The sequence below is a fragment of the Rattus rattus genome, chromosome 10 (assembly GCF_011064425.1).
Source record: "Rattus rattus isolate New Zealand chromosome 10, Rrattus_CSIRO_v1, whole genome shotgun sequence".
In the NCBI taxonomy this organism is placed as follows: domain Eukaryota; kingdom Metazoa; phylum Chordata; class Mammalia; order Rodentia; family Muridae; genus Rattus; species Rattus rattus.
Window position 1 is genome coordinate 23575964 of NC_046163.1, and position 24975 is coordinate 23600938.

The 24975-nt window shown below is 35.0% G+C and overlaps 1 protein-coding gene across 1 annotated transcript in view; it reads right to left on the reverse strand.

Annotated features, from left to right (window-relative positions):
* Cdc73 (cell division cycle 73) overlaps positions 1–24975 on the reverse strand; it is a 91512-nt gene that overhangs the window by 41493 nt on the left and 25044 nt on the right. The window contains exons 8-10 of the mRNA XM_032914953.1: positions 20152–20250; positions 18758–18836; positions 16483–16547 (exon numbers count right to left, since the gene is read on the reverse strand). Of these exons, the coding sequence (XP_032770844.1) occupies positions 16483–16547; positions 18758–18836; positions 20152–20250 (243 nt within the window). The remainder of the gene's footprint in view (positions 1–16482; positions 16548–18757; positions 18837–20151; positions 20251–24975) is intronic.

Consider the following 24975-nt stretch of genomic DNA (forward strand, 5'->3'; position numbering starts at 1 on the left):
TGTTTTTTTCTTCCCCTTTGCAAATATTGGTGAGTGGCAACTTGGAAAACCCTGTGCACTGCTGTTTTAGGCCCTGGGTTACATCTGTTAACAGTAGGCGAGTGACAATTAGAAATTTCACAACTGATAATTGTAGCAGACAAATATGGAAGTGCATGTATTTACCCACTGAACCAGTTCTCAGGGTCAAAACCAACTCACCTGATTAAGACTAGCAGGGAGTGGTGGCACACACCTTTAAGCCCAGGCAGAAGCAGGTGTTCCAGCCAGCCTGGTCTGCATAGCAAGTTCAAGGACAGCCAGGGCTGCATTATAGAGAGATTATGTCTCAAGAACAAACAAACTGAAGACACTACCGTGCTTTTTTTCTAGACACCCATATAATGGAAAAGAGAAGTGACTCACACAAGTTGTCCTCTGACCATTACAGATGTGCATCGTGGAACTTATACACACACACACACACACACACACACACACACACACACACACACACACACAAGTGAATGAAATACAAACAAAATTTAAAGGAAAAAAATAGATCCCAGATGATATGAAGTTCAGTATTAATTACTCAAGCATCTACTCTCTTAGAATTTTTAATGACTACTCTATTAATTCATGACATTGTAGTCAGAGAATCCAAAATGAAGATGAACGTAAGAGTTATTTATAACTAAGCAAAACTAATTTTTATCAAAATTAAAAGGCAAGCGGGGTATGGTGAAGTCTGCCTACACTATACTTTTGCTACTTGATTAAGATGACGTACAGGTCAACTACTTGAGCCCAGCAGTTCCAGATTTGCCAAAGGAAAATAGTGCTATTTGAAAAAGAAGACAAAATAAATAAAAGGCAAACTTTAGAAATAAGTGAAACATGGCCTTATTAAACTCCTCTATCAATTAATCAGGATACGAAAATATATTTTGAATGGTATACAGGTCATACTCTACAGCCACACAGAAGAATCATGATCTAAGTGAAAGCTGGCTATTTTTTATTCATGTTTTTGCCTATTTCAAGCCAGTGAGTATCATTTAAGCTTATACTGTATCTTTTCTTAAACTTCTTAGACTTTATGAGTATTTTGTCTGCATGCACACGTATGTGGACCATGTGCATGCCTGATGCCATAGATCCTCTAGAACTGGAGTTAGAGAGTTGTGAGCTTCCATGTGGTGCTGGTGTTGAACCTAAGTCCTCCAGAGGAGCAGCCAGTGCTCTTACGGAGTCAGTGTGCTTGCAAGAAGGAAGCACAGGAGATACGGACTTAGGTGCACAATCCCTCCTTTTTTAGCATCAGAGGAACTCTTTTGTCTATGATACAAAGAATTTAAGTGAATATTTCGATTTCAGGATTATATCAGAAATAGCAAATATTATATCTAACATTTTAAAAGAAACGTCTGTCTACCGAAATACTGAAAGACAATAGAGCCTCAATGGTGTAAAACATTTTAAATTACTTTTAAGACATTTGGGAGACAAAGGTGGGCAGATCTCTAGGCGTTCAAGGCCAGACTGGTCTACACAGGATGCTCCACGATAGCTAGAGATATGTAACAGACAGACTCTGTCTCAAAAAACAATTTTTTAATTAAATTGTTTATTCTATGTGTGCTTATATGTGTTTAGACACATGCCACAGCAAGTAAAGGAGAACTTGTAGGAGCTGGGGTTTTTCCTACAACCATGTAATTTCCAAAATAGAACTCAGGCCATCAGGCTTATTGTCATCCCAGTGAATACTTCCAATGCTCAGGTTCAAGTTTCTAGATACCACTGCCTTAAAAAGCAACAACTTATCTTTGCAGAAATGGTAAATTATTCCTGATCTGGAGTAGAAAATATACCAGTAGGCCAAAAATCAAGGGAAGAAGAAATGAAGTAAAGTCAAAATAGTTTAGGTCTCAACTTCAAGAGGTGCCCTACTGACCTAAGATGAGATATCTGGGTAACTACTTAATGACTGATGTATAAGTTTATCTCATTACAGTAAGAGATATACTATAAATGTATTATAACATTGTGTTTAATAGACAATAAAAATAAAATTTATTTTAAAATAAAATGGGTTTCAGCAACAAATTAATAAAACTCAGAAACATGTACAACTCTGAGATCAAAATGACTGTCAATGAGAATTCTGTCCATACAATACAAAGAAATCAACTCTGGATTCAAAAAAATAACAAAGAAAAAGAATGAAACAGTTAATACTTTGGTTAAAACTATAACTAAGCGAAAAATTAAAAATAAAAATATGCACACAAATATGTATGTGTGTATATATACATTTATGTTTGTGTGTATGTATTCAGTTCCTGCAAACAAATCCTTAGACTATTACAGTTTATGTATTTTCAGCCACTATATTCTTTAATTGTATCAATTTCTCCAAGTTTCTGGTTTACTTACTTTTTGATGGTAGCCAAAATTAGCTGATGAAAGACACAGTACTAGAGACTTTACAGTAATAAAACCATTTCTAATATCTGTGGGGTTTCACAAAATCTAAGACCATGCCCACAGCTGCTCTACCACATGAACAAATTGGAGTAAAAAAGAATTCAAGAACAATTTGTCTGTTAAAGACCAGAAGTTGAAATAGGCAGAGGGGCTCGTGACTTTAACCCCAACATCAGGAGGCAGAAGAGGCAGAACTATGAAATCAAAGCTGGCCTGAGTTGATAGCAAGGTATTAGATGAGAAAATAAATAAGCAGATAAATAAATAAAAATAAAATGCAAAACTAAACATTGTCTAGCATTTTTATCTTTAGCCAAACCTCAAAATAACTAAGTTTTATTACTCTTTGCAATTTAACAGAGCTAAGATGTTGAAATAAGGATATCTTTTTGAGGCAGAACCAACAGAACTCCAATGATACAATGTAAAATGTGTGAGGCTAGAAATTAATGAGCAAAGAGGAATGATCTAGCATTTACTCCACTTTTTCTTAAAGTTTGGTCTTTCAAGTTTTTGTTTAAAACTTTTCATTATCAGAGATCTGTTTATCCCTATACAACATTTAAAAAAAAAAAACTAAAGTGTGCACAGATACGAACACACAGACAGACAGACAGACACACACACACACGCACTTGCAGCTATCAGTGCAAACAGCAATTACTACACACTGAAAAGGGGACCAGTAAATTTACTTTCTACAAAAATAAAATTCTTGAAGTTCAAAGTAAAATCTTAAAGTTAATTGAGTGTCTATAACTATATGAACACTTAGTAACATATTTAAGCCCCTTTTCTAGTCTCTTATTCTCAAAGTTGTCATGCAGCTCAGGCTGCCTCGTGAGTGCTGGGGTTAAGGTGTGTGCCACTAAAACCATGAGTGCTTTCTCACACTCTCGATACATAGCTACTGACCACATGGAAAGACCAGAAATTACCCTTACTAATAACTTCTTTGATCACTAATTAAAACCATCCATTTTTCTTCATCTGACCCATCTAGTACACACATCACTAAAAGCAAGTCAGCAATGATGACACTTCTGAAAGAGCAGCTAAAACAATATGTGGCTTAGGAAATTACTTTTCCTACAGACTTCATAACTTTCTTGATAAAAAAACTTAAGTTACAGAGAGACAAAATTCAATGTAAAGTTTATACTATGCAAAAAGATGACTTGCATATTTCTGTGGACAAGAACTAATATAACGTATACAAGAGACCAATACAAACAGTATGGTGACCAGGGTTTTAGAACAGAAATCCCAGGTAAAGCAACCACAAGCTGCACCTACTTCTCTGTTCTGGTAAACTTAATGAGTACTGGGAATACTAACAGAGAAAGAAATCCATCTCAAATTTGGGTCTCAGAGTTCTGATATAGCTGTATATACCGGAATAAAGGAAGACTTAGGGAAGCTTAAGAGATATACATATAAGATAAGGGTTATATCAACTCCTACCACACAAGAAGCTATTAATCTATTAATAGTCACTGTCATTCCCAACCAGACAAATCTGGTTCCTAGAAGACATTCTGTTCCAGGGTGTATACAGTCTTCCCATCACAGATCCTGCTCTCATCTTGAAAAGAGTCTGTTTCACGTTTCCACCTTGTTCTTCAAAATCATTGAAGGCTTATGAACAATTCATCCTTGCACCTGAGATATCACTTGCTTAGAAACAGACACTTCTCGAATCATTAATGTGCCTACTTGCCCAGTAAACAGGTGACACAAAATAAAGGAGACAAATAAAAAGTGGATACAGAAACGCCAGGCTTTCATCTTGTTTTAGTTAGCACGCTGGAGTAAGGAAGGAGTGAAGGCTTCTGGTGCCTGTCACAGAATGCATTTCTTGTACAGGAAAAACATATTAGTGTACTTAATTGAAGTATGAGGCAACCTCTACCACACTTACATCAACATTATTTTTATGTATGTGGGAAAAAAAGAAGAGAGGTAGGAGGAAGAGAAGTCACATTACATTACTAAGAATAGTTCATTAAATGAAATTTGTGAAATACCACCAGATGAGAGTAAAATGTGAACAAAACTTTGTCTAATTCAATTATTCTTAGGAATAATCTTTCAAACACTACCATTATTTTATGGTAAAGCTTCACATCTTTCAAATAAACATTTCGAGTTCAAATATTTTTTATCCTTTTTTTATTACTTATTTTATTTACATTTCAAATGTTATCCCCCTTCCTGGTTTCCCCTCCAAAAAACCCCTAACCAGATCCGTCTCTCCCTGTGCTTCTATAAGGGTGTTCCCCCACCTACGCACCCAATCCGGACTTACCGCCCTAGCTCCTATGCTGGGGCATGGAGCCTTCACAGGACCAAGGTTTAAATATTTTTAATGCTACTATCATGAAGCTGTGTAGTAGGTGTACTCTGTGATACTTTTAGTAATATTCAATTTATAATTTAATATAAATATGGCTTTTATATTCATTCTGAGTACATTTTGAGTCTTTTATACCATGATATAAAAACAAATTGCAGTGCTTTGTACCACTGAAATTGAGTTAAAGAAGGCAGTACTTAAGCTAACCCATTCACTTATCAAGCTGGTATGTATGAAGGATCAAAACATGGAATCCAGAAAAAGATCCCTGCCTCTCTCTGTCCTTAGAAATTAACACAATTTAATGTGACTAACACAAAGATTAAAGCAAAAACGTTCTACAACTACTATCCTCTCTTCTGGTTAAGTCACACCTTTGGGTATCTACATTATAAATTTTAGTACCTAAGGAACAGTTCTTAAACAGATGAAGCAGAATATGAAAACATATTAGTGCTTGAACTAAATTATCTATGCATCTAAGGGAGAAATACATTCTATCTGGAGAGACATCAGAAAGAAGGAAAAGGAACAATGGTAAATGCTGAGGAAGCCATTCAAATGGTAATTAAAGGAAATGACACCACAAAGTACTGGTAACTTAAAAAACTGAGTAATTTTATGTGTTATGGGTATCTCCAAATTTGACATAATTATTTGAAGATCACCTTTTGCAGTGTAATGCAGCTAAAGAAAAGGTATTGCTCGTTTAGCTTTCTGGGGATGTTCTGTTCATGTGGTGCTAAGGTTTGAACCCAGAGCCTCGGATGCTAAGCAATCACTGTATGAACTACTCCACCCTCACGTTATAGATCTATGAGTCTCCTTTTAGCTTCAGAAGAGATGAATAGAGCCTCATTGTGTGGCTCAACTGGCCTCAAACTCATGGTCCTTCCTCAGGTTCCTATGTGTTGAGGTTATAAGCAGGAACCAGTACACTCAGTCTAAAAAGTTCTTCAAGTTTCTTCTGTTAATGCCACAGTAATTCTTATATTGTATCACAGTTTATGATACATTATAATGTATTCACAGATTTATTATCAGAATGATGGGTCTCTTTATCACTCTATCTAACCCCCAAGGACACTACATAATATTTTGTATAGCTTTATAGGACACATTGTTGAAATCCTAAGATCACATCAAAAGTTGAATTGGGGAGGTTTTGTTTCGTAACAATAACAGAAGATAAAAATTAGTGATTTCTAAGATCAAAGACTGGCTTAACTTTAGTTCTAAAACTTAATTAAATATATCCAAAAATTAATTCCAGAATACTCGCAACAAAAATGACCATAATAACAGAAACATAAGCAAGAGAACAGAACCATCTATCTAAAAGTTTCAAATTTGGAAAAGTGATTACAGGATCAATGATTTCCAGAATTTACTATTTGTAGATGACAACAAAAGATAAGATTAATTTATCATAATCTGTAAGAAGTTAAAATGGCCTTCTTCAAGCTATGTTTTTATTTCATCTTACATACTACTGGAGAAATCTAAATGCAAAGACCAAGTTATCTCAGGATCACTATAATATCAGCTCAACTATAAAAATATCCAGTTCTATAAAAATCCTTTTCCAACTAAAGCAAAAAGATTTTAGTTTCCATTTACAAATATTTCAAATAAATTTCTTCGATCTGTCCACAAAAAAAAAACCCCAAGCAGTATTCCAAACTTCCAAGAATTTAGCTTCTAATCGTAAGATCTGTCCAGAACAGAAGCACTAAGAATTTTAAACCAGATAGTTAAAATAAACATGAGAGCAGTCACTCACAGAGGAACATGAGAAGCAGGAAAGACAAAAAGAACAACACTAAAAGAAACATCCACCAAGAAAAAGACCTGGAAAAGAAACCAAAACTTAGAATTAAAGATAAAATGTAGTTGGGTAAGATGGGGGAGGGGAGAAGGAAAAGATGAATTAAGCACACAACCCAATGAATACTAAGACAAAATATTAATAAGAAAATAATTTGAAGGCAAGGCAAAAGACAAAATTTATTGAAGATTTAAATTAATTTACAAATACTAGAAAACTGATACAGCATACTAAAACTCAGCCAACAGCCATCAAAATATCAAAATCTAACAGTCTTATAAAGCACATCATTAAATATACTAAATTTCGTCACATGAACAAAATGGTTCAGATCTTCAATCATGAAATAGAAATACTAAGCATTAACATCTATTCTTCTAAATAGTAAAGAAGTTCCATGGTGTTTAAAATAAAGAAGTAACCTAAATGTAGACTTATGGATTAGAATTTAACACTGAGATATGTATTTAATATTTATATCAAATTTACTCAAAGTAAATAATTAAAGCTGTGTCAATGCCAAGAAATAGAAAACAAAATTAAAAGTTTGGTGATAATATGATAAAAAGAAAACATTACAAGGAAACACTGTTGATGCCAAAAGCTTGCTCACAGGAGACTGATACAGCTGTCTCCGGAGAGGCTCTGCCAGATCCTGACCAATAAAGATGCGGATGCTCACAGCCAACCATAGAAACCCCAATGGAAAGTTAGGGGAAGGACTGAACAAGTGGAGGGGGCCCTATCTGGCATCAACGGGAGGGGAGGCCCTTGGTCCTGTGAAGGCTTGATGCCCTGGTGAAGAGGAAGGCTAGGGAGGTGAGACTGGAATGGATGGGCGGGGGAGGGCACCCTCAAAGAAGCAGGGGAAGGGGGGTGTGGGGATTTGCAGAAGGGAAACCAAGAAAAGGGATAACATTTGAAATGTAAATAAATAAAATATCCAAGTGAAAAAAAAGTATGTTAATTCCATAGGAAAAAAAAGAAAATAAACTTATCAACCAAAAAAAATTATAAGAAAACTAAAGACTATTTTTGTGAACTCCCTGGAAATCATATGTAGCTGTAGCATGTATGGGTTTGATTGAATGTATATGTGGCCCATACACATGCCTGGTAGCTAGAGAGGCCAAAAGTAAACATTGGATATCCTGGAACTAGAGTTATAGAAGATTGCGAGCCATCACGTGGATGCTCAGAAATGTACCCAGGTCCTCTGTAAGAGCATCAAGCACTCTTAAAGGCTGAACCACCTCTCTAGCCCCTAGATTAATTTTAAAAGATATGCTGTACTGTTAGTGACATCTCTAAAATTTAGAGGTACTTTTGAATAAAGAAATATTTACTACTGAATTTGATTAAGCAATCTTATTAGTAAACGAACAATTGGGTTTTCAACAAAACTCAGGAAGATATATAATCTAAAAGACATTATAAAACTTTTATATGCACTGAAATTGCCTGATACCTGTAACTATAGTCTACTCTAGTCCATTCCCTTTAAGTACATTACTACCTAAATGCTGATCATGTTAAAATATGCAATGACACATCTGATTTTAAACTCTCTACCTAAAGAAGGTATTCATAAAATGAAATTAGTACCCATTTACAATGTATGTGTTCACTCTAACAGTCAATCAGAAAAAAGAACAAGTTATGCACTAAAAGTGGAAATTTACAGTATTGCGTATGCATGAGAAAACAAATTTTGCAATAACTAAAATTAAATTCTGCCCTAAAATCCAACAACCCTGAGGAGGACAATACAATTCCCAAGGTATTCATGTATACATTTGAACCTCAAAACAAAACCCAAAGGAAGTTAACAGTCCTTTTTACATTAATAAAAAACAAACACCAAAAAAACCCTAATGCTTAATATGCTCAAACAAACAGACCAATAAATCATAATAAAGTTCTTATCAAGATATGGGCCAAACCTACAGCCAGTGTCACAATATTTAAAAAAAAAAAATAAAGAAGGCAAAATAAAGCAAAGGGAGAGAGATCTACAAAGCTCTTACTGCTAGAAAAAAACTGAGGAGAAACTGCTATGCAGAAGCATATTTTGAATACAAAAAATACTGTGCATAAAACTTAGTGATGGCTTCTTAGCACAATCTGTCAAAATGCAAGTCTAATTTTAAAGTTCATGTATAAAATATTAGTATGTTAATATTTAAGATTAAATATTAGTGGATTAATATTCATGTAATAGCCAGGAAATTTATAAAGTTAACTTTTAAGAGCTTAAGAAATATGGGGATTTGAGGAATTTCTCAGAAGTTAAGATCCTGTATTGCTCTTATAGAGGATCTGGGTTCATTTCTTAACACCCACATGGTTGTTCACAACCATCTTGAAATATATAATCATGTTGTAAAAATTAATTCAAGTGTAATATTCACAAGTAATATAGCAATATAATAACAGATCAGTCTGAAAATATTTCTTATGTGGAAGTAATATTTCTACAACATATGAAAGTCCTAAATACTATAAAATTTTCAAGATATATATACATACATATGTATATATATATGTTTGTATATATATGACATTTCTTTGTATACATCTAGGTCCTAACAGGTGAATACAAAAAGGTACCCTAAGTTATAGTTTATATGAAAACTCCTTTACAATTACCTACTCTGCTACAGTATAAGCAGTCACAACTATAAAAAAAAAAATGCCTCATGGATTTGGGGAGAAAATGCATTCTCTTAATACTTAAATAAGCTACTCTTGGTAACACTAAATAAAAACTGTACCATTGAACAAGTAATAGTAAATACATCAACAAAGCTATGTCCAATACTGTATGTAAGTCAAACTTGGAATGCTCAACATTATGCTCCTTAGCATACACACTACTCAACAGTTTCTTAAATCCTTAACAGAACTGTGATATCAATGCTATGACCTTTACTACCGAATAAAAACAAAATGTTGTGGCTCAATGACAGGACTGACCACAAAGCCTTACACTTTAGCGATCCCAAAGTACTTGGCTTCTCCTTAGCCACCTGGCACATGCTTTATTTAGGTCAGGATTAAAAGCCATTGGGGCTACCCTGGTTAACACAGTCAGACAGAAGACTGCGGAGGCCTCTGACAATCTAAAAGACACAAAGCAGCCCCAGCTCAGCCCACTGAGGCTATTCTCTCGTGAGACTGTACACCTAGTATCATAAAAGAAAACTAATATATAGATTGTTTATGATACTCTTAAAGTAAGAAGTAAAAGTTGAAGTTATAACAGATTTCTCATAACATATATTTGGGGCAAATTTTAGATCAACAAAAAACAATGCTTGGGCATATGGTTAACAAGATGTGTAGCAATGTGCTGGCATTTGAGAGCACAGGGCCACCCTAATTCTGAGAAGATACTCTACTACAGACAAATCACAAAACAGTTAACTCAATCTTTTAAACCTTTCTGTTTTCCATGTTCTTCCTTTCATCACAGAGCTAGCTTTTAATCTTAATTTTTGTCTACTATGCTCAATTTATGTTTTCATGCTTTCCTCACACCTAATCAAACGAAGTTTCATCTTCAAGTTATTACCTCCTCAATATACCTCTACCCTCTTGTTCATTATAATTATATTTTCAAGTCACTCACTAACTCCTTTCCAAGAATCTCGTTCGTCTCTTTTTGTCTCAGGATCTATCAGAGTGCATGATATATAGGAGGCATCCAAAAGGTTATTTAAGAAAAGAAGGAAGGAAGTCAGCCTGCCTAGTTCAAGTAACCCAAAAGGAAGAAGACTTTAACCTCTCTACAAGGAGAACTCCTTGGTCTGAGAACTAGACTCAAATCCAGAACATCACTGCTACTATATACTACCGAAACACTGTAAGCAGAAAAGAACCAATTAGTCAACAAAGAATAGTAAAGGTGATTTTATAAAAACACAGAAGCTATGTAGGTCTATAGGCTTTTAGGAATTACAACCTGGATGAGATACTGAGTTTTATATGACCCTGAAAAAGTGGTACTACCATTCTACCTCAACTTTATATTTATTATCTGAAAATGGTTCACAATAAAATGTTTATTATAAGAACTACTTACTATACCTTACTGGAGTTAATCCAAATAAATAGGTTAAAGAAAAGTTTTCAACTTTGTACAATATCATGGTGTAAAACGTTTTCTCAAGTATATGCAGAGTACCTGCCACCTTGCTAGGATATGCCTTTTATCCTAACACCAGGGAGGCAGAAGCAGGGTCTCTGTGAGTTTGAGGATAACCTCATCTATATTATCAAGCTCCAGGACATCCACAGCTGTGTAGAGATCCTGTCTCAAAGCAAACAAAAATGGAACAAATAGTTTTCAGAGTTTCTAACCTTTCTACATAACCTTAAATAGGCTAGACCAGAGGCAAAAAAGTGATTCAATATGAAATGTCCAAATTCCTATGAACAAGAATAAACTCTAAGTACACCTTATTTTAAAAAATGAAGAAAGAAAAATGATCCTTACCATATCTAATTACTATATAACAAAAACACGGGGCTTGTTTTCCTTGTTTGGGTTGACAGTGGTGCTGGAGCAGTAGTTTTACTACACAGCTCCAGAAGGCCTGGATATTGCTAGACAGACCAGGCTGATCACAAGTTTACAGTGATCCTCCTTGCTTCTGCATCCCAAGCATAAGGAATATAGATATAGGCATTTTTTTCTAGTTGATAGGGGTCCATTCACAAATTATACTAAAAAAAGTGTATGAAACATAATAACTAAATATTATGTTTCAAATTTAAACTTCAAAGATTCTCCCTCCTATTATAACACAGTACTAATATGTTACTTTAGGAAGAATTTTCCTTAATACGCTTCTACTTTGAACCCATAATTTTAGGCTAGCTTTATGTAACTAAATTCTGTGTAGTATCAGTTCTTTCTAAGAGTATTCCCATCAAAAGTGAGTACAGAGAAACCACCAGTGAACACTCTTTTCTTCCAATAATCACATGTTAAAAACATTTATGAATAAAGGTGCTATGTTAAGCATGTGTCCTTGTAGGATGGTGGAATGACTTTTGAGTATTTGCCCAGGAGTAGTATAGTTGGGTCCTGAGTAGAACTATTCCAAATTTTCTGAGAAACCTCCAGATTGACATCCAGCATGTTTGTACAAGATTTCAGTCCCACCAGAAATGGAGGACTGTTTCCCTTGCTCCATATCCTCACCAGTATGTGCTGCTGCTTTAGTTTTTATCTTTGACATTCTGATGCATATAAGATGGAATCTCAGAATCCTTTTGATGTGCATTTCCCTGATGACTAAGTACATATATGTGGGTGACTCTGACACTCTAGCAATGGGGAAATGGAATCTGAAGTGGCCACCTCCTGTAGCCAGGCAGGACCCCCCACTGAAGGGATAAGAATACCATCTCTCACATAAAACTTTCGTCTCCACTTCTTTTTTTTTTTTTTCCCGGAGCTGGGGACCGAACCCAGGGCCTTGTGCTTGCTAGGCAAGCGCTCTACCACTGAGCTGAATCCCCAACCCCTCAAAACTTTCAACCCAAAATGTGTCCTATCTACCAGAAATGTAGGGTCAAAGATGGAGCAGAGACTAAGGGAACAGCCAACCAATAACAAGCTCAACTTGGCCCATCCCAAGGGCAAGCGCCAATTCCTGACACCATCATTGACACTCTGTTATGCTTGAGTACAAGACCCTAGCATAACTGTTTTTTGAGAGGCTCTACCCAGTAGCTAACAGAAACAGATGCAGAAGCCCATAGCTAAACACTGGACAGAGCTCAGGAAGTCTTATGGAAGAGTTGGGGAAGGATTCAGGGTCCCGGAAAGGACAGGAATTTCACAGGAAAACCAATAGAGTCAACTAACCTGGACCCTTAGGGGCTCTCAGAGACTGACCAACCAACCAAAGAGCTTACACAGGCTGGACCAACCCTCCCCCAAACCCTGTACATATGTGGGTTCCCCAACAACTGGAGCAAAGGCTGTCCCTAAAACTGTTGCTTGTCTGTGGATTCCATTTCCCTAACTGGGCTGCCACACTGGGCCTCAGTGGAAGAGGAGAAGCTAGCTCTGCAGAGACTGTGATGTGCCAGGGTGGATGGGCTCCACCCAAGAGGAGAATGGGAGGGGAAATAGAGAAGGGACTGTGTAAGGTAGGGACCGGGAGAAACAGGAAACATATTGATTGGGATGTTAACTAAATAATTAGTGAAAAAATTTTACATTCTCTACCACAAAAAAACTATTTGATCTAATGTTTCTTAAAACATTAAAGAATTCCAGGAACCTATTTGGGGGGAAAGCTACATCAAAGAACTCTGAGGACAGTTGTGTACCTTGTGGGTCATTAACGTCAAACCAAAAGTACACCTTGACATATCTAAGTCAAAAGTCAACCAGAAGCTAGGTGAAGCAACATGTACCTAACTAAACAGCAGCTCTGGGGGAGGCTGAGACAGGAGGAGATCCCTGACCAGGAAATACAAGGTTAGTGTGATCTACCAAGTGAGTTTCCTTTAGAAAGTAGAGAAAATAGTGGCATGTCTTTGATCTTAGTCAGGAGGCAGACGCAGGTGAATAATTTAAGAGTTTGAGGCTATCCTGGTCCATATCCATACAGCAAATTCTAGCCAGCCGAGGCTACACACATAATGAAACCTTGTCTTAAGAAAGCAATACCAAATTACAATTTAAAAAAAAATAAAAAAAGAATTTCCCACCTCAGAAAAAGAAAAGGTTAACCATAATTTACCACACAAAATTGTACCTTAAAGGTGTACGCACATGTGCACCTGAGAGCAGGAGTGCACAGAAGTCTTGGATCTCCTGAAGCTGTAAGTGCAAGCTGGTATGATTGGCCAAACCTGGGTGGTAGGAACCAAACTGGGGTCCTCAGGAAGGGCAACAAGTGCTCTTAACCAGTGAACCACCTCTCAAGTTCCACAATACCTTATAGTGTATTATGAAAACATTTGCCATGACTTTTATTTATATAAAATGTGTTAGTAACTTAGAGCTATGATTACTAAAACACAAGCCTGTCTACCACATACAGAAAAAAGATACTGTAAAAAATTAATATATAAATTAAGATGTGTGTCAAGAGAACTCTGATACTGAAGTTCAAAATTACAAAGATTAATTCCAATGTAGATCAATCCTAACCTCAGAAATTACATGAACTAATAAGCATATCAGAACTTTTAAGAATAACGTTATCAAGTATGAATCATACACATAACAGAAAGGAAGTCATATGTGGGCAATGAATCCTTTTACATTTAATATGCACTTGTCTGTCTTGATAGTATAAAAAAAATTTCTGAAGGAAAAAAGGTAAGAAGTTTGTCGCTGCTCACAAATGACAATTTCAAAACAGAGAAAAGGAAAAAATACTAAACTGGAAGGATAAGTTTTAGAAATAACTAAAAACAAACACTTATCTAAACATTACTTGTTTATGTATTTCTTGTCTAGTAAACACTGAATCAAATTCAAAGCCAGGCATGGTGGCAAACACCTTTAAGCCCAGTACTTGGGAGGCAAGGCAGGCAGGTTTCTATGACATCAAGGTTAGCCTGGTCTACAAAGCAAATTCTACGACAGACAGGGCTACATATTGAGACCCTGTCTTGAAAGAAGCAACACAGAGAAATTCTGTCTCAAAAACAACAACAACAACAAAAAGTAGCAGATTCAAAATATTTACTAAAATAATAAAACTATCCATAACTATCCATTTGATCACTTTTAGTCTTCTTGGTACATTCCAAAACAATCCCTTTTATTAGTCTTTGTGTATATATGTGTGTGTGTGTGTGTGTGTGTGTGTGTGTGTGTGTGTGTGTGTGTGTGTGTGTGTGTGTGTTATTTTCAAACTCACACAGTATATTTACTTAAATTCACTGGTTACATTTAAACGCTATTATAATAAAACAAATACCATGGCACTGAGAGCTATGAAACAGAAAGAAAGAGAGAGAGAGAGAGAGAGAGAGAGAGAGAGAGAGAGAGAGAGAGAGAGAGAGAGACCAACTGACCTTAACTATTAATGGTTACCTAAAAGTAACTTCAGTTCCCTGGCAATTCACTTTGGGAATCAGCAACAGAAAAATTCTGTCTCCAAGAAAGCAGTTAACTGAATTACATAGAATGTCACTCAAGCCAGGAACAAAGGCAATTGCCTTTAGGACCAGCTCTTGGGAGGCAGTGTATCTCAGTGAGTTCAAGGCTGGTCTGGTCTACACAGTGAGTTCCAGGCCAGTCACAACCACATAGTAAGACCTTTTTAAATAAATAAGCAAACAAATAAAGAATTTAAATTAGACCTTATTAGTAATTACATTCTGGTCACAAAAGAACAAATGGCATAAGATGCCTATATTAAGTTTTTACTACTTTTGTTCTTGATCCCTAATCTGGTCTTATTGTCTACTAAATAAGTTTTTAATCCTATTGCTCCTTCAGGGAATGCTCTCCTGGCAGGAATTGCTCAAGTCCTACCTCAGAGAGCAGGCTTTTTGAAGTAATTTCACCTATAGTATTCAGAATTGAACACCTAACACAAATACTCAATAAACTATTGAATGAATTTGTAAGCCTATACACAGTTTCAATAATACAATACGAAACAAATCTGGTACTTTAAAAACAAGTAAATATATTAGCAAAATACTAATTTTTTATAGAATCCCAATTTGAAGTTTAAAAACAATTTCAAACTTCTTCACAATTTTTATGGCAAATTCTTAGTATAAAGATTAAATCTTGGGGTTGGGGATTTAGCTCAGTGGTAGAGTGCTTGCCTAGCAACCACAAGGCCCTGGGTTCGGTCCCCAGCTCCGAAAAAAAGATTAAATCTTAACTATTATTTTCTGTCATGTGACATCTATAAGTCTCTGACAATTCACAAACAAGGACAAAAATAAGTAATGCTCTTAGTTCTAAAGTACATAAATACTTAATGCATATGCATAGATTATTTTTAAAGTATAAGGGCTATGCATCAGGATATAAAAATACAAAATGACATTAATAGTATACCCGACTTACATCATCAAATACTATCATTTACTACATAATAATTAGAAGTGTTAAGGAGAAGTTAGCCAAGCTATTTCTGAATAGCTACTACTGTTCCAGCTACTCAGGAAGTTGGAGTTCAAGCGTTCTTTAAGTCCAAACGAAAAACAATTATAGAAAGAGTCATAAAGACAGTGTAGAGGGACTCGTAGGACACAAGAGTTAGAAAGGAGAGGGAAAGAGAGAAGGAGAATGGATTGAAAAGAAAAAAAGAGGGAAAACAAAAGAAAAAAACAAATGAGCTAACTAAAAGTCTTTGAATCATTCATGAATATATAAACATTTGGTTCCATCAAGAGTTTTAATAAGCATTCCCTCAAATACTACTCTCTATTTACTAATTTAATTTGGCTAATCTGAAGACTGATCCCATGTCATTGAGCAGTCTAAACATCTAGTGCCATTCTAATTTTTCCAAAGTGAATTACATTTTAAAGAACATAAGACATTAGATTTTTAAAAAATAGCCAATCTTTAACAACATCCCAATGACACAGCATAATGTAATCATAGTTGCAATTAGTCAAAATACATATAAATCCTGCTCAGATTAGAAAGAAAAAAGAAGCAGAACACTAATGAATAAAATATCTATCACACAAATCTATTAACACTACAATGGTCATTAAAAATAAATATTTCAAGGAAAAAACGCTAGAGAATAAAAATTTACCATCTGCTACTCACATAAAACACCTGGAACCAACAAGCCCTGCAGTCGTAACAACTTACCGTGACAGATTTCAGCGTCATGCCATGGTAGGTACCCATAGTATCGATCTTAAAACCTTCCGTTTCTACAAAGACAAAGAATCTACTATGATTTATGTATTTCAAGAAGATTAAAATTTCAATCACAATTTACATTACAACTAACATAATAAAGCCTTGAATATACTATACAGTTTATCAAATATTTCAAAGGATTAAAAATCCTAAGACACTTGCAAAAATATATTCAATAAATGCCAAAACACTTATTGCATAGAATCTGGTTCAGATTACCTTTCAAATTTTGTTTTAAAAAGTCACACCAAAGAACTAGAAAGAAGGCTCAGCAGTTACGAGCAGTAGCTATGTTTGGAAAAAAAACAAACAGGTAAAATTCCCAGCCCCCACTATCAGCCCACAACTACTTTAACTTCAGTGTCAGGGAATCTGATTCCCTCTTGGGGCTCCATGAACACCAGGCACATATGTGGTGCACAGACACATATAAGCAAAACATCCAAATACATAAAAATGAAATAAAAAAATTAAATACTAAACAAAAAAATAGAGTAGCCTTATTTTTTACTATTAGCTACTAAATGGTTTATATACTAAAAGTATATAAAATAGGAAATTCCTAAATTACAAAAACTTTTGTTCCAAAGTATAATCTAAGGGATATATTGTTATACACTAAGTAGAAACTGGTGCTCTAACAAGAGTTTTTAGGTACGCAAGTGCAACATGCTGTCTCCTTCCTCGCTCCTTCCCCTCTCCCCGTCTCTCCTAAAATTAACCATTTAACTCTATACATACATACCACTTTAGCTTTCACTCTTGTTATGGTCAATCAACTAACGGCAGTCAATTTGGGTGTTTGACAATATTTTACCAGGTGAAAGAATGATATAAACATACGGTATGTATGTTATTGAAATAAAATATGCACTCCTTAAATTCCATCAAGGTTATGTGACTATCAGTGAAAGAAATTTAATTGAAAAATTGTTTTCATAGAGTATATGTTCTAATCTTCTTATGAAAGATCATACAGCAAGTATTTGTGCAAACTAGAGTCCATATGCCTTTGTGTCTCTCGTCCGTAAGATTTTGCAGTTGTGTTGTAGAAACAAGAATCTATGTGTATACTTGGAGAAGCTAGAGTTGGGCTTTATAAAATTAGATATGCTATGAAGAGCTTTATGTAATTCATTCCTTCCAAAACACCAAAGTGAATAAAAGATGGATCCCTGTCTTTCTGTGGCACCTTTATCTGGTAAATGAAGTCAGCACACACAATTTACTGCATCAAAACAATACATCCTTTTTAAAAAGTTGCCCAGAGACGTCAGATAATACAGAAAAAAATAGCAAATGTTCAGTTGTTTCTATCTCAAATCTTCCTAAGGGCAGTCAAGATGAGTGAAGATCTCAAGTGAAACTAGTGAAAGTTTACCTCACTAACATTCTGCTTATCAGAAATGGCTCCCAATTATATTAGCTACAGTGTCAATCAGGCTGCCACAAAATAAGCTCTCACACTTTGCTGCAAGTCTATGCTTGGAGCATAACTATGAATGTACATTCATAGTTAGGGAAATTAACACATGACATTTTACATCCCCAAATTTTTTATATTCAAAACTAGCATCAATAATAGCAAACATTTGTGAGTAGTTTATTATATTATCAATTATTACACTAGGAACTTCATCTTTATCACCAGGTTTATCCCCAAAGTAACTATGAAATAAGTTGATAATACTATTAATAAATATTTAATTAGAGATATGAAATAACAGAACACAGTCCACATAACAATAAAATCTACACAAAAATTAACTGAGATACATACAAACCATCTGGATCCAGAATCAAAGATACAACAAGTGGTTAACCAACTTTGTTCTGTAAAGTCCAAATACTATTTTTAGGTATTGCAGAATGACCTCGGTCAAAACTACTCATCAGAGCTGTCAGCTACAGATAACACATAAATGAATAAATATGGCTAGATTTAAGCAACAATAACAAAAAAAAGCTTTTATTACAAAAATAGATGACTGAACTAGACTTGTACTACAGAAGTTAATTAACAAACCTTATTCTTTTTTTTAAAATATGAGTACACTTCAGACACACCAGAAGAGGGCATGTGATTCCATTACAGATGGTTGAGATCTTAACTGTTGAGCCATGTCCCCAGCCCTGACAAGCGTTATTCTTAAATATCACGCTATACTACCACTAAAGTTCATCATCACCATGATTAGAAGACACAGGATAAGCAACTTACCTTCTTTGCCTTTGAATCTTTCTTGGTCATATCTGTTGTAGGCAGCTGGAATAGGCTGTTTTGTACGTAATGTAGGATCCTAGAAAAAAAGTTGCCAGTTAATATTTTTAAGTATTACTTATTTAACACTCACAATGAAAAACTGATGGGGCACTTATAAAATAACTGTAATTATCAATACGGCACAGAAGACAGAATGTAGTAAGTAAACTACTTGGCATTTGATGACTAGGAATCAATATTCAATATTATATTTGCTGTCTGAAAATGACCATCTCTCCAGTCATGGTGGCGCACACCTTCAATCCCAGCACTCAGGAGGCAGAGGCAGGGAGATCTCCGTGAGTTCACAGCCAGTCTGGTCTACAAAACGAGTCTAGGACAGCCAGGGCTGTTACAGAGAAACCCTGTCTCCAAAAATTAAAATGACCATCATTACACCAAGGAATAAAAACAATTTCAAGTATGTTTCTATCAAAAGTGCAGAAATAATATTGTAAGCAGATGCATTTTAATTGCTTAAATAACTTTATGAAATAATATTCTCTCCCTAATGGTAATCTGAACAAAGTGACTTCTAAGACAAAGCCAGGGCTCAGAGAAACCCTGTCTCAGAAAACAAAAAAGAAACAAAGAAAAAAAAATTGTAGAAAGCCAAATAAAAGTACATTCAAATATTACCAATAATTTAGCATCATTAAACATTACCCACGAATTATATCATGAATGAAATTACTAATAACTTTCAAGGCTATGTTTAGTGCTCTCAAATTTTTTCCAAATTCTACATCAAATTGAATCAATTTGACTTGTACTTTTCGCCTTTGTTAAGTCTTGAGAACAAGTAGGAAGACAGCAAACTAGAGAGTATTTCTGAATTTCAATGGAGATTCTATGTCATGCATGAATTTAGGGTTTGGAGGGTTCTAAGTAAGACCTCAATGAACCATCAGAAGAGCTAAAGCTGAGGTACAATCAAAGGACTATGGCCTTTGATTTGATACAAAGGAAAAACAAACATACCAAGATGAACGGTCTACAAAGACAACAAACAAGAGGTCCAAACTGAAAGGTCACAATGATTTATATTTTTAAGAATATTTACACTTTTCTCAACTAATAAATAGGCCAGCTATGGTTAACCTAAAATAATTACTTAGAAGGCTTTTCCTAATTAACTCCTTCCTTTTCATACTCTTGCCCAGGTATTTCTCAAGAAACACAAAATTACTGCTGAAATAACTTTCTAAAAGTGGAGAGGGTCTTTAAAACATGTTGAAGTAACAAAACTTTAAAACAGACTGATGTAAAATGTTTAAAATGTAAACATTACAACACAAAAATACAAACAGAATTGGCACTTTCTTTAAACCACAATATAAGCAGATTCTTACCACAGGGGCTGCATTTGGAGCTGGCCGTTGTTCGGGGGCACGCCCTTCTTCTCTGGCTTTTACTGATTGAAGAATTGCGAAAATATTCTTTGAAAAATTCTAAAACATGAAAAGAATCTAATTAAACCCAGCATACATGTGCAAAGGTTTATCCATTCACTGATTTATATTAAAACTTTCTTCCTACTAGGTTTTCCTAATTCATAAGGTACTGTAATGGCTATAGTTTGGAAATGGTCTGTCTCCCAAACACTCCTATGCTAGATAGCTATTCCTAAGCATGGGAATATGGAGGTGGAGGAGCCTTTAAAAAAATGCAGTCCAATGAGGAATAATTATGTTATTTGGTAACTGTTATGAGAAAGGACTGACGCCGCATTTAGTTTAGTTCTCTGTGCTGTTACCAAAAGGTGGAGCTGTCCAATCTTCCAGTTTCAATCTCCAAAACTTGAGCTAAATTAAGTATCTTTCGTCCTCACTCCTGATGCTAGGACCTTACACAGTCAAGCAGATATTCTACATTAGCCTAGATCCCTGGCCCTAACCTTCTATGAAGCTCCTATCTTGGGTATTTGAGTCAAAAGAAAACAAGGTGATACAATTACACATAAAAATAGAAGCCAACTATTTTGAGAGTGGCTTCTACAAATTGTACTTAGAACAATTAAATACAACTTGTATTATTCTGCATCTACTTAAATATATAACCAAGAAAAAAGTAAGCATTTAAATGTTAACAGATTTGTTTTAAAGGGGACTACTAAATCCTCAAAGTGCAATAAATTCTAATTCCTTTGCTACATTCAGATTGCCACAGATTTCCTAAAATGCTCAAAGGTTACAGATATCTGTAGGAGCCACTGTGTATTTTTCAAATCTGAAAAGGTGGAAAATAATCACAATAAGCTTGTCTATGAATATCTAACATGCTGACTAGGTGATTACTCCTCCCTCCCTCCTTCCCTTCCCTTCCTCCCTTCCTCCCTTCCTTCCTTCCTTCCGTCCGTCCGTCCTTCCTTCCTTCCAGAAATAGCCTCCTTTGTACCCTAATTGTTCTCCCCCGAGTCTTTACCTAATAACTAACAGTATCCCCCGATGGCTAAGAATACTCTGGGACTCTAGCCCCTACCAATCATCCAATGGTTTAAGGGATATGTGAGTATCTACTGCAAACTACTTTAACTGACACGGAAGTCTAATGATAATCAACAAACACATGGTTCCTGTTCTCATGTACTTCAAATATAACAAAATTCTCTTTAGAAATGAAGCATTCTGGGGCAAGGTAACAACAAGTAAAACACTTGTAACACAAGCCTTTCTCCAAGTTCAATCATTAGAACATAGGGAAAGGTAGAAGAGAATCAACTCCACAATATTATCCTTTGACCTCCCCATTTCTACCATTGTAAAATTGTGCACATGCATGTGTGCGGTGTGGTGTGTGTGTGTGTGTGTGTGTGTGTGTGTGTGTGTGTGTGTGTGTGTGTGTGTGTTTTGTGTGTGTGTGTGTGTGTGTATTTTGTGTGTGTGTGGTGTGTGTGTGTGTCTGTGTGTGTGTGTGTGTGTGTGTGTGTGTGTGTGTGTACACAAACTTATAAAGATTATTTTAAAAGAAAAAAATCTGGGACCTCAAGAGATGGCTTAGATAAGATTAAGAGTATTTTTGTTCTCCCAGCCATGCCAAGTTCAGTGGCTAGCACCCATCCAGTTCCAGGAGGTAGAGGAGTCCTCTTCTGACCATTATGGACACCAGATATGTACATAATATGCTAACATACATGAAAACAAAACCAAAACACACATACACATAAAGTAAGAAGTGTTTTAAAGGAAAAAAAACCTGCTTGCTTGTCCCGCTTTATCATTCCATCTACCTTACTAGTTTTTACTATGTAATCTCTCTCACCTTTGTTCTTATTTTGTTCCTTTGTAGTCCTAGCATCAACCTCATGGCCTCCAAGTACTCTGAAATACACTTTCCCCCCTTTACTTTGGATAAGTTACTTCCCCTTGCTAAATGCCTACGTTATTCATTATTCCCTATACTAGAGTATCATCTCTGTAATGCTAAGCATCATCAATCACTGCCGAGTTTGTGCATATTAATAAATATTATGCAAAAAATATGTACAGAAAATAAGAAGTTTAAACATTAACTATATACCACTAGTATAATTACTGTTATATTAAGTATGATACCAACTAGTTCCAGTTTCTTTACAGCAGCAGATACACATCTCAGAGCTACTTTGCCATATTGGAAACTATTGAAGACTTTAAAGGCCTTTAGCTAAAGTCAAAATGTATCACACTAAATATTAAAACTGACACATTTTTTTCAATTAGGAATTCCTTTAAAAAGCAAGAAAGAGCCAAGATTCTATGTAAACATAACATTCTATGAAAATTATTTCTAAAATATACCCAATAAAGTATTAAGACTAAAACTTGAAATTTTGTAAGTGTACTTAATATCTGGCTTACTAAGTAACAGCTGCATTCTGATACTGAATTCTACGTATCTACTATGTTATCATGTTTGGTAAAAGATGAAGAAAATCTAGCTTCAGACAGTAAAGCTAGAAGATAGTGTTTTAGATAGCTGGATATGTTTCTTTTTACTATCATACCAAAATAAATGGTTTCTTAAAAGATACTGCAGGTAGAAACCACATCCATAAATACTTTGCATTACTATTTTAAAGCTTATCAATCCATCTATACTTTAAATTAAATAAAATTTTTTATTCATCCACTGATCCTCAGGGAAATATCCATCACTGGGTTATGCAGTTATGCATACATCCCACTCTATCGCAATATGCAACATTTAAAAGTATGTCATTTGTTAATACTTTTATGTATAAGTCTTATTAAAACAGTCTATGAATTAGGCTAGAAAAATCATAGCAGAGACTTTCTAAAATTTTAATTTTCTCAGGAAAAATCATATTTTATCACTGGCAGAAAATATGATCAGTTGCTTTTCCTGCCAGACTCTTTCAAGAGAATGTCTATAAAATACTGACATCTGAAAAAACAGATATTCAAATAAAACACAATGCTTTCCTCCTTTTTGAAGTTTCTTTAGTTAGTAACCCAAGCCACAATTCAAATGCTGTTCATAAAAGCAATCACAGCTTTTTTTTAAAGTGTGCAGGACTACTGTTCCATTTAAATTTCACTAGGTACATTCAAGGCTCACCCTTGAATTAAGGTTAAACCCAGTGGAAAAAAACACTATGATTTGCTAATAATGTTGGGTGCCCCTGCCTTGACTCATACCAAGTACCAGCAGTTTTAGCAACCACGGCTTCTGCATCATTTTACTGCAAACATCAGCACAGTGCCAAATGCAAATGAAATCTCAGTCCTACTGCTTAAACAAGAAAATCAGATCACTTTTAAAGTGATAAACTGAATGAGAGACATAAACTCTAGAAGAATCAATCCAAATAGTATCAGCAAATTTTATGTGCAAGAAATACATGTGATTATCTCCTTTGTACAGATCTCTTTATACCAAAAATTCAGTAATAAATTACTTTGGTCTAAAAATATCCCCCAAAAGCTGTATGTTGCAAAATTTATTCTCAATTCAGTATTACTGAAAGGTAGAGTTTTAAAGAAGTGACTTTTAAAAAATGGATTAAATGAAGACTAAATGAATGGCTTAGTGTTTTAAGTCATTTTCTGATAAAATAATAAATTCAGCCCTCCTTTTCATTCCCTCTCTCTCACCCATGTGATACCTTCCGCCATTTTTGATGCAGTAACAAAGCCCTCATCAGATGCAGTTCCTTGATCTTGGACTTTCCAGCCTCTAGAATGGTGAACCACAGAAATGTCTATTCATTATAAATTACTCAGTCTGTGATACTCTGTTATAGCAGCTCAGAACAGAATAAAACATATTAATTTAGTGGTACAGAAATTTCTGTTTGTTATAAGTAAGTCTGTGATATTCTGTTACAGCAGCACAAAACAGAGTAAGACATTTAATATAATTTAATGATACTATAAAATGAGATTGCTTTAACTACAGTATATTAACTGTATAAGAAGAATAAGAACTTGAACTTTCTTGCTCCTTAAAATTCTGATACTAGGTAATAATGAAGGTGAGTCTCAAGTCTACACTAGGCCAGCACTGCCAAGCCTGACAACCTGTGCTCTACAGGAATCTCCCAGGAATTCTACATAGTAAAAGTTAAGAAGTGACTCTCACAAGCTGTCTTCTGACCTCCACATGTACACTGTGACAAATGTACGTACACACACACACAAACATAAATTCCAGACTTCAAATTCAACACTCCTTTTAAGTATCTATAGATATTTTTAAAGTTTAGTAGATGAAAACTATATACTATACCTAGAGAACAGCAGTCAAAATGTTTAATTTTGAGTTTTAAAAATATTAACTTTATTTTTAAATTGTTAATATTTATAAAAGCAAACCTTACTTCTAAACAGCAGTTAAATGATTTGATTTTTATAAGATACAGTGGTACCATCACTAAATTACAACACTCTTAAACTGGTACAATCCTGCCACCTAGAGTTGACAGAAAAAAGCTCATACCAACAATTTTAAATTTTAATGTTTTATATTAAAAAAAACTTTAAGTTTAAGACTAAGTTAAATGAACTTTTAAAAAAGTCAGGCATGGTGACACATGCCTTTTATCCCAGCACTCAAGAAGCAGAGGCAGAGGCAGGTGGATACTTCTGAGTTTGAGGCCAGCCTAGTTTATGTAGCAAGTTCCAGAACAGCTAGGACTATATAGTGCAACCCTATCTCAAAAAACAAAAAAACAA